Source organism: Strix uralensis, chromosome 17, assembly GCF_047716275.1.
Source record: "Strix uralensis isolate ZFMK-TIS-50842 chromosome 17, bStrUra1, whole genome shotgun sequence".
NCBI classification, from domain to species: Eukaryota; Metazoa; Chordata; class Aves; order Strigiformes; family Strigidae; genus Strix; species Strix uralensis.
Window position 1 is genome coordinate 5452509 of NC_133988.1, and position 10777 is coordinate 5463285.

The 10777-nt window shown below is 46.0% G+C and overlaps 1 protein-coding gene across 1 annotated transcript; it reads left to right on the plus strand.

The window, feature by feature from the left end:
- Positions 1–1322: 1322 nt before the first annotated feature.
- On the plus strand, positions 1323–10516 carry PRKAB1 (protein kinase AMP-activated non-catalytic subunit beta 1). Its single transcript, XM_074887045.1, has 8 exons — positions 1323–1358; positions 2638–2812; positions 3699–3865; positions 5595–5688; positions 6699–6813; positions 8090–8223; positions 8732–8800; positions 8883–10516. Exons 2-8 carry the CDS (start codon positions 2648–2650, stop codon positions 8958–8960), a joined length of 822 nt encoding a protein of 273 aa, XP_074743146.1. The 5' UTR covers positions 1323–1358; positions 2638–2647; the 3' UTR covers positions 8961–10516.
- Positions 10517–10777: the final 261 nt, after the last annotated feature.

Below are 10777 nucleotides of genomic sequence, written 5' to 3' on the forward strand. Positions count from 1 at the left end.
ATGGATGGATGGTTCATCACAGCTAGGGAGGAACCATCAGATTTTAATACCAGAACTTTGAGTAATGCTTGGACCTACCACAGAATAGTTCTCACAGCCTCATGAGCTGGTAGCAGTTTATTACCTATCTGGGGTTCTTAGAAGTAACAAAAACCATTGCAAAGTGAGGATGGCCCCCAGAGTGAAGGCACTGCTGCTTGCGATGAGTCTGACTGTAGACAGATCGTCACAATGGTCCTACTGGGCAGGTGATGGACAAGACATGGTAGCGTGTATCTCCAGCCTACACTGCAGACAGGTCTGCAGACGTAACCAGCACAGGCAGAGGCACGTGCATTGGTGCTGGCCAAAAAAGAACTAGGGAGAACAAAACAATCGCGTTTAGAGACAAAGAATTTAATAGTGCTAAGCTGTGTGAAATATCAAAATAACAACAGCTGCATTTTATAGCAGGGTAACTGTTCTGCAGGGGCTGGGGAAGAGCTGCCCACACACATTCCCCTCACACCCCCTCTGGCAGGCTGTCCCGTGCCGAGATATTCTACCCATGAAAGACAAACTAGGAGCAGCTGTTCTTCAAAACACACTGCGGGAGCCAGCCCTGCCCTCGCCATTAAGCACGGTGAATCTGCCTGTCCCGGCAGAATCCTTCCCGCGACAACAGCGTGCCACAAGGATACACTTCGGTTTGGTAGGAATCCTTCTGGTTGCAGGTTGCTTCCACTGGTTAAGAAAAAAACCAACAATTTTCTTGTAAAAAGAACTGCTGACCCGGGAACCTGCAGTCCTCCCAATTTTATGCTCGTTAGAAAAGTAGAAGACAGACAGTGACAGCTGATGAAGAGCGAAGGGTACAATGCGATAGTGTAATTAGAAATGCCTACAGAAATATGTTAGAGAAATATATGAGTGTAATATAATTTGGGCAACATCAGTTAAGGACTTAAATTTCCATCTGTGCTTCCTCGGAGGAACGAGCCGCGTGCTGGTGGTTTCCCGGGCAGCTCGGACCACCTCGCGGTCAGCACCCGTACAGCTGCCTCTTGCTCCCGTTTCCCGTTAAAAAGTGCATTTATTGCCTGGTTCCAGCGTCCCGGGCTCACTCGTGTTCCCCCGAGCTTATCCAAAACCTCTTGTGCTGGCGATTTGGAGAACGCAGCTCGAGAGGCAGGGGGAGGCCGAGCAGGCGGGAGGGGGCCCGCGGGGGCCGCCGGCAGGAGCGGGCCTGGGGCCGGGCCCGAGGGCCTGGGGCCGCGCCGGAACCTGCGCGCCGGGCTCGGGTTGTGCCCGTGGCGGCGGCCGGGCGGAAGCGGAAGCGGAAGGGGAAGGGAAGCGGCGGCGGGCTCAGGCGGCGGGAGGTGGGTTCCTGCGGGCGGGAGCGGGGCTGGGGGGAGAGGCGGGGGCCCGGCGGTTGCTATGGGGACCCCGGTGCCGCTCGGCTGCAGGGGGATGCCGGGCTGCCGTGCGGGAGCGGCCCGGAGCCTTTGTAACGGCGCTGGCGGGGGAACCGAGCTGCCTGGCGCGGGGCTGGGCCGGCCCGGGGCGGGGGGGCGGCGGGGCAGCGGCTGCGCCCGTCGGGGCGGGGATGGGCTCGGCAGGGACGGGGCGAATCGGGCCTTCTCAAAAGTCCGTCTCGCAGAATCAGCTGCTTAAAGATCTAGAAGGCTCCGAGCTGTTGCAGTTTGACATAACCAGTTAGCGTTTGTACGTGCTGTGCTAGTTCAACTATTGTTTGTTTAGCCGTGTATTCACTGAAGCCACGCACGCTGACGCTGGTTTTAGGTGCTGACTGAGATGAGATCGGTACAGTGGAAAGTTGGGCAATGTCCGTAACTGGAGTTTACAGGAAACTGGGCGACATCCCATACACACACTGGTACCCTGCTGGGCGCTCTGCCGGGCCCTGTCGTACGGTTCCACACAGCCCCCTTGGCCACCTCCGAGCTGCTGCTCTCCACCTGGCAGGAGCCTTTCGGATAAGCCCTGGCGTGTGCATCCAGTCTCGCCCCTCCTCCCTGTGGCAGTGGCCGCAGGGGCTGTGGAGCAGGAGGAAGAGTTGTGTTTCTTGCACAGCAGCCCCCAGCCCCTCCCAGAGAAGAGTCTCCAGTGGAGCATCAGTGGGACTGTGCTGTCTGGGCTTTAGAGCCGCAGCCAGCCGCTATAAGGGTCCTCAGCAGGCGGCCGCCTCAGCTAACTTTTTATTTTCTAGTGCAGTCACATTTCTAGAAGGCAGGTTTTGATACATTCTAACAAAAAGTTCTACTGACGTTTCAACCGATGCGGTAGAACATTATACATATGGGTATTTAGAAAGCAGAAGAACAAGTACTTAGCTTGGGAAGACAGAATGCCAGTGTGCTGCAGTGACAGACACCTGCCTGGGCAGCTTTTAGAGTGGCTGAGTCTTGCAGAGATGCTAGATGTTGAGCTCTAGCACGTTATTAAGAGTAGCTAACAATTATCATTTAGTGTCTTTGTTCCGGGTGTGATATAATTTTAACCATTTTGGGTGAATCACGTTTCTTACAGTCTTCTACTCAAAAACAGCCCAGGTCTACTGACAAACCTGCTCTCCCTCCTGCTGGTGTTCTGACTTCAAAAGTACATGTGCTAATCTGACTTTTCCTGCTCTTTTAGGGCCTTAAAAATGGGGAACACAAGCAGCGAGCGAGCTGGACTGGAGCGTCATGGGCATAAGGCATCCCGAGGTGACAGCTCAGGAGGAGCTATCAGTACAAAAGAGGGTGACAGACCAAAAATTTTAATGGACAGTCCTGAAGACGCAGACTTGTTCCATTCAGAGGAAATGAAGGTATTGCTGGTTTGCTCTTGTCTTCTAACATTGGTAACTTGGGAATGCTGTCCAGCTGTGGGGCTGTTAGCAACCTTCAATAATTCTGTCATTGAGTTTACACACAAAACTGACTGTCTCCTTTGCTTCCCATGCTAAAGAGAGATAGTGCATTGATGTTCAGGCAGATACAAGGAGTGTAACGTCATGGTTTCCAGCGAGAATTAATTGTAGAAAAACTAAAATGTAACTGGGTTAAAGCTCTAAGTACAGTGCCCCAGCTTCCTTTGGATCCTTAATGCTCTTGCAGTTACCAATGACGTTTTACCTGTCTATTATTTTCCATATTAAAAGATCTGTTAACGGGTTTTTTTGCTCAGTATTAGATGGATTATTAGACATGCCTTGCTGTGTATTGTGTAAGAATATCTAACAGAAAGTTACACTTAGATTTCAATTGTTGGTCAGAGCTGTTTCCTATAGACAACTCATAATCTTCCTGCTTGCTACAAATTTTGTGCCTACTATTGTTTCTGTAATCTAAATGCTTCTTAAGTGTATTTCTTCTTAATTATTTTTCTCCCTCTTCTTTTATCTGTTATTTTGAAGACTTTTGTGAGCTCACGTCATTTCTTTTTAACATAATTTAGGCTGGAGGAAGGGGGATTATTTTGCCTTCCGCTCTTTCTGCAGATTTGGAAGGCTTTAACATCTTTGCAGAATTTGTGCAAATGAACTTGTGAACAGCATCTAGAAATGCAGTTTCTAATCTCCATCTGACAAAAACTACTTGTAGACTTGTAGCTTAGAGAATCGTGACTGAGCGCAAAAAGTGCTTTCAGTAAAATGTAGGTTGTCCAAGTCTGCCAGGAGAGAATTCCTTTTGATTAAGACATTTTGCTTGTAGGCTCCATTGGAGAAAGAAGAATTCCTAGCTTGGCAACAAGATCTGGAAGTGAATGATAAAACCCCCACTCAAGCTCGACCAACAGTATTTCGCTGGACTGGAGGAGGGAAAGAAGTTTATTTATCTGGGTCCTTCAACAACTGGAGTAAAATTCCTCTGACAAGGAGGTAATAAACTGCTGCTGCTATGCCAGTGATATTCCCTACAGACTGTGAATGCTTAGTGCGGTGAGAAAGGTGGTCAGCTGATAGATTGGTATTGTGCTTGGATTTACCACTGTCCTGCTGCTCTCCTCAAGCCCTTGAGAGTCTGACTTTTTGATTCTTGGATGGCACAGGATGAAAGTTGAGCTGTGTGTCAGTTTTGAAGGAGTGATTTGTTCACTAGGCACCACACATGAATGACCCAAAATAATCCTTGTGCAGACTGCTACCTGGGGTAGAGCTGGGGTATGTAAGGTGAAGCTGGTGATAAGCATAGTACCTCTGACGGCACATGTACTTTCTTGCCATATCATTGGCTTTTGCCCAGTTCAAAGTGTCCAAATTGTGCTTAGGAAACTCTGAGCTTGGGATACCTGCTGGCAAACTACATGAACAAGAGAATAAATCTGTGTTAAGGTACTGAGTGCTTTTTCCTGCTAGAGAGCTCTGGGGCTCTTAATTCTATACCTGAGTAAGTATTTCATTTAAGCCAAAAATTTAAAACTTAATGGATGACAGAGAGTCTGAATTTAGCTGTTGATCTGAGCGCTGTTGTTTGTCATTGATGACATATCCATGACAGATTCCTCTCCTGCCAATTTCTGGTGTTTCTTATCTCGGTGAGTGACTACCTGCATTGTCATTGTTGCAGAAGTGCCTTAATTTCTTAGGAAACTTGAGAGAGGAGCACAGTGGCCTGATGAAATGGTATGGGAGGATTGGTCTGTGCATGAACAATGGGAAATAAATTATCAAGATAGGAGCTGGCAGAAAGGCCAGTGGAACATCAGTATTACTGTCATACTCTAAGTAGAAAGCCTGGGAGATGGGAAATGGTGCAATAAATCTGGAAGGACAAAAATGTCTCTCTACCAAAAACCCCACAAAACCCACCAGGTTTGTCTCTTGTCAGATTAGGTATTCTGGGAAAGGATTTGGATCTCCTCAGAGGCTGCATAAAATCATGTTACTAAATCAAATATGCTCAAGTGAAGGAGTTCATTATTCCAAACTGGAATTCCAAATCCAGCTCTGTGGTGGTATGCTTGTGCTCCTTACCTGAGGAGAAGTAGATACTGGCATTGTGTGGCCTGTTTGAATTGTTCACATAGAATTAACTGCTTCTCAGCTTCTTTGAGAAGCTGGTAAAGACTTCTGAAGAATCAGGAAGTTCATAGCACAGGAGTATCAAAATTACAAAGCGGCAGCTATTCAGACCCAAGGTATCAAGTTGCTGCTTTCACCTTCTAGTCATTGTTCATTCATTTCATAGGCATTTGTGAAATGCAGTTTATGATGGCAAATACTGAAAGGCCAGGAAATAGGAGTAAGCTCATCTTGTTCCACCAACAGGAGTCTCGCAGATAAAATGAGGTCTTGCACACTAACAAGTAATGTGAAGATGTGAGGATGGCTTTACGAAAGCTCAGTGCTAATTCCTTGACGCCAGGAATGGGGTTACTAATTTTGAATGCGTAGGGACTTAGTGTCACAGAGTAAATTGTCATTAACATTAACCTCAGTTTGATCCTTTACCTTTAAGTTGCATGAGATTCTCTTAAAGGTGGCACTGCCTTTTTAAGTCTTTGCATGTTAAGGGGGCTCGTATTCTGTGTTACAGTGTTTGTCACAGTTTACAGATTGATGTACTTTTCAGAGTATTTCAGGGCTGATGGTTTGTCTTAAATTTCAGTCACAACAACTTTGTGGCAATCCTGGACCTGCCAGAAGGAGAGCACCAATACAAGTTCTTTGTGGATGGGCAGTGGACACACGATCCTTCAGAGGTGATGTTTTCTTCAATTCACTGTATTTATTCGTAGAGGCATCTGAAGATGAGAAACTGGCTGGTTTCTCTACCAATAGCAGGCCTTTTCAGAGGGAAGGTTAACAACAGAAACTGACTGTTGAAAGCTGGTGAGAGAGATATTTCTGATCCCAGCTGGCCTAGGTGTCGGCATCAGACTAACGGCCTCAAAGAACGGGAGATTTTGTAACAAATGGGTGACAAGGTCTCTTGGCTATGGGTTTATAAGAGGTGGGGAGTTTTTCTTGTCCAGTGCCAAACTGTCTTTTAAAGCACTGTAGTATTGCTGACAGCCCAAATCTCTCTGTGCTCTACTAGCTATGTGTGCCAGAAGGTTGCTATGGCTGCTCTAGATCTTTTCACGGTCCAGTAATTGTGCCAAAATCTACCAGGCCCTCACTTCCTCCTCTGCTGTAAAATGAGCTTTAATCCCAGCCCGCCCAGCAGTCCCTACCTGCTTCAGAACTAACCATTCACAGCTGCTGGTTCATCTTCTTGCTGTCTTGGCGAACCTTGCAGAACCTGGCAGAATTTACCTTGCAGTAAATTTAGCTCTTTGAACCCTCTGCCTTGGACTCCAGTCTTAGCTTTGGTAGTAAACCAGCAATACCAACCGTACTCTGTCCTACATTAGGCCCTGCAGATCTTAGCCTGGCTCTGAAAGCCCTGTAGAAGCCAGAAGTAAAGCTTAGCTCCTTGTATTGTCACTGTTAACTTTAGCCCAAACCTGATCCTAGCCTTATCTATAGCCTGAGAATTTATTGAGTGCTGTGAACCTAGCAGGTTCAACTGACATGCATCCCCTTCAGTCCTAAATCCTGCACTTGCTCTTAACCTAACACTGACTAATGGTGAGCTCTTTTCATATCTGGTACAGTATATTTTAAAAACAATATATCTCATTCTTGGTAAGGCTGATTGTGTAGTTTTGAGAATCTAATAGTCCTGTAAGCTTTTTTATTCTGACTTTTGTATCTTGTTTCTTCCCAGCCAGTAGTAACCAGCCAGCTAGGTACCGTCAACAACATCATACAGGTGAAGAAAACTGACTTTGAAGTATTTGATGCTTTGATGGTGGACTCCCAAAAATGTTCAGACATGTCTGGTATGAGCTTACCGGTGATTTTATATCACGCTTTTTAGAGCTGTTAAAAATTCTATCTTCCTTTCCATCTGGAGTTAAAGCTGCAGTATAGATTAACCTCCACTTTTGTCAGGCCCTGTGGACGTGTGCAGGAATCACAAATGCACAGAGGAAGAACATGGAATGCATAAAGGAGGAAGCCTCTGACAGAGCAACACAGGCCACTGTGGATCCTATTAGGAGGAAGTCATGGGTGCTTACCAGCTGTTTGCTTGCCTGTGCAGTGTGAAATGGCTGGGTTTGGCACACTCGGTAGTGGATCAGCCTCTACCTTACAACATCAAACCAGTGTTGACAGCCTACGCTGCTCCTAATACCATCTCTCTCTGCTAAGGAGATGGGTCAGAAGTGCACATTAAGAGGTAGCAATTAGGTGTATCTTAGTAGTGCTAACACGGGCTCAAGAATATGTCATATCCTCTCAGTTTAGTACAAATGATCTATATCTTAGAATAATATGAAAATTATATTTTTGCTTTAAGTTTCGTATTTGAGTGTAACAAAAGAGAGGTAAGATTTAGCTTGAGTCATCTCTGAGATCAGCCTTGCCACCTGTTCTTTATAGACCTTTGTAGGGATGGAGACTGTGGTTGAAATAGCACCTTAAATCCTCCTTCAGAAGACCTGTCCTTTGAATCTGAGGCAGAAGGTGCATTTGGTTGTTTTTTGCTCTATGTAACTTTCCCCTGGAGAAAGCCTTTTTGGAGAAAGTGTTGTGATTTGTGAGACTTGGGACGCTGCAGGAAGCCAGGAGATTCTGGTAGACGCTTCCCCTCCATGTGCTGTAAGAACTTTTCATTATATGGCTTTAGACTCTAAAGAGCCCTTTCTATTACCCTCTCCCTGCATGGGAATAATACCTGCCTTTTACACGTGCCTACCATGTTTTTAGTGCTTCCTTGGAGGTGACGTTGTAGAGCAATGTTTACTGTTAGGTAGTTGCTGGAGAAGTGCTGGGCAGAGATGACAGTGAGGTGCTGGAGTGCAGTGGGGCCCTCAGACCTTCCCAGCTGGGCTCAAGTCAGACAGACTTTGGACATCTTAAATCACTTTGTGGGCAGTGACTGATCCTCTGGCACCGCATCAGCTGCTGCAGTTCTTGTACTTACGTGCCATTGATTTCTTTTGGCCTCATGTTTCTGGATGTGAAAATCGAAGTACCACTAAAAACGTACCTATAAAGAGCAGATATTCTTACAGACTATTTCAGAATAAATATTTAACATCTCTCTGGCAGAGTTGTCCAGTTCCCCCCCAGGACCGTACCACCAGGAGCCCTACGTTTGTAAGGCAGAGGAGCGCTTTAAATCACCACCTATTCTTCCCCCCCACCTGTTGCAGGTCATCCTGAATAAGGACACAGGCATTTCTGTAAGTACATTAGTTTGTTTCGCTGAATAATGGCCTTGAGGGTGTGAACAGATGGGGAAAAAGTCTGGGTACAGACAGGGGACAGGCAAGGAAAAACTTCAGAATAGTTGCCATGTTGGTAAATTCTTTATTACATATGTCCAGACGGATCTGTCTGAAGTAAATTTATTTCTCTGCTTGACTCTCTTAAAAATTGCAAAGAAAACTAGATTGCTATTTTACTCACAGAAACCCTAATCTTCCCACTGCAACGCTTTTAAAATGTCAGAAGCACATAAGAAGTAATTGAGGCCCGTTTCACAGTCACAGTGAGGATGCAGAGGGTTTCACCCTGGTGGAGTCTGGGATTGTTCTGAAACTTTGTGTTTGTTTATGGACTCAGTGTAAGCAGCCATGTGACGTATTTGAGGGTGTGGCTAGTTACTGACGGTGTTTATCACCCATAGCTGTGGTGAGTACACTGTGAATTCCATTATTTTTACCCTGTCTCACTTCCTCTATTCTCCAGTGCGATCCTGCTCTGCTCCCTGAACCCAACCATGTCATGTTGAACCACCTCTACGCACTTTCTATCAAGGTGAGAGGCCAGGGCGTGTTCCTCACACTTGCAGCTTTTAGATAACCATGTAACATGCTCACTTGTTTTCCATCTCCTGTAGGATGGAGTGATGGTGCTTAGCGCTACACATCGTTACAAGAAGAAATATGTGACTACTTTGCTGTACAAGCCGATATGAACATCATAGTAGTTTGTGACTGGTTGTTCTGGGCCAGTGCAGTCTCAGAAAAAGAATTCTTCTCTTAACCAAATGTACTCCTGCTCTGTGCTGTAGCAAATGAACTCTGATTTCATATCATTTCTGAGACTTCCAAGTTCTCTCTTATTTTCCCAGTCCCACCTTGGAAGTTCTTGGAGATGGCAGCTTCATGGCAACTAGACAGATGGCAAAGGTCGCAGTGCCCATTGTCAGCTCAGTTAAAAAAACACCAATTTAATTAGGCTGAAAAATGTGAGGGCAGCAACAGATTAAAGACCTTTAGCAGTGAGGCAGACTGTAAGCCCAAAGACAAGCCAGCCCAAAGTCTAGAAAGTTCAGGATTCTTGTGGAATCTTACTTGAGCTCAACACTCAGCAAAAGCAAGCCCATTACTGTTTCATAACTCATCAAACATGCAATTACTTCAGTAGCAAGTTCCACACTTGCATGGCTGAAATAAGTGTGAATATTGATGATGTTGTAGCAGCCTTTTCTAGGCAGAATCAGCGACACAATCACCAACAAGCTCATTTTTATTTTACGGTAGACTGGGGTACACTTTCTGCTGTGAATAGCTCTGTAGTTTTTCTCTTCATGAGAACTGAAATACAACTTTTCCCCTGTGGAATTTCTGGTAAAGACAATTGTTTTTAATGGCTGGATTTTTCTGTAAATCATAAATGTGTCTTGCAGTAATCTGCTTTTTGAAACCAATTTCTCTTGCTGTCACTGATAAGGACTTCCTTAAGCTGGGCTAGGTAGCTGTAAGGAAATCGATGTACTCAGTTTAGGGATTAGTTCTTCAGTAACAGCCTGAAGGTGACTGTAAGTCACCTGTATCCCAGTGGCCAAACTTGCCCCTTGGCATAAGCAGTTGCAGGGTGCTGGGTACAGCAGCGCCGCTCCCTCCTGTGCCCGGGGCTGGAGCTGGCCCTGTGCTCCAGGTTGCAGCATTGACCGCGGGTATAAAATCCCTGGTGCTTCCACAGCCAGGGCTGTGGGGATCTCTGCGACTTTTTATTGTTTATCTTTTCTAAGTGATTATAGTAGCACTGGGTCGCCTGTACTTGGTACTCGCAGCCTGTTTTATCCCAAAACAAATGCAACGTTAATGCAAAACTGCCTGCTGGCGTGCCTCGGGCCTGCCCCGGAGGAACCAGCTCAGAGGGGACCTGCTGGGTCCTTCCCTCTGTTTTTTGGTGCCTGAGAGTGACTGTGCCAATGATAACCAGCCCCCGTCCGGCTGCGGGGAGGAGCACATTGCACAAATCCGCAAGGAGTCTGAGTGGGGACGAAAGCTGCAGCAGCCAGCGTGCAGGGGCCAGCCACAGCAGAAGGGTGGTTTGCCATCCTCAGATCTGTTCACTAGCCTTGTTGCGATATCCTGAGTAGCTGAGTAGATCTGGGTCTAGTGCAATGGTTTTCTCTGGAAACTCTTTCTTCGTTCTGTGCTATGGATAGTATTTGGTATTCTGAAATATGGAATTGCTTTGTTTTCAGCCTCTTTAGAAACAAATAAAACATTTTCAAGAAAAGCGGGTGACTTGATTTGTTATTATCCTTCCCATTTGTGGTAACCTCAGCTTCCTTGAGTTGTTATTTTTTTTATAACCTGTGAGTGCCTGATTGCAGTTCTATGCCTTGGTGGATTGTGCAAGCTTTTCATTCATAGATGCAGCCTGAAATAATTTGTCCATTTCCAGTCAATCAGTAAAGAAGATGAGGGAGGTGTTAGTGTGTGTTTGTGATGTAAAGTTTACAGGAAGAACAAGAGTCTGTTTACTTGAAAGGTCCAG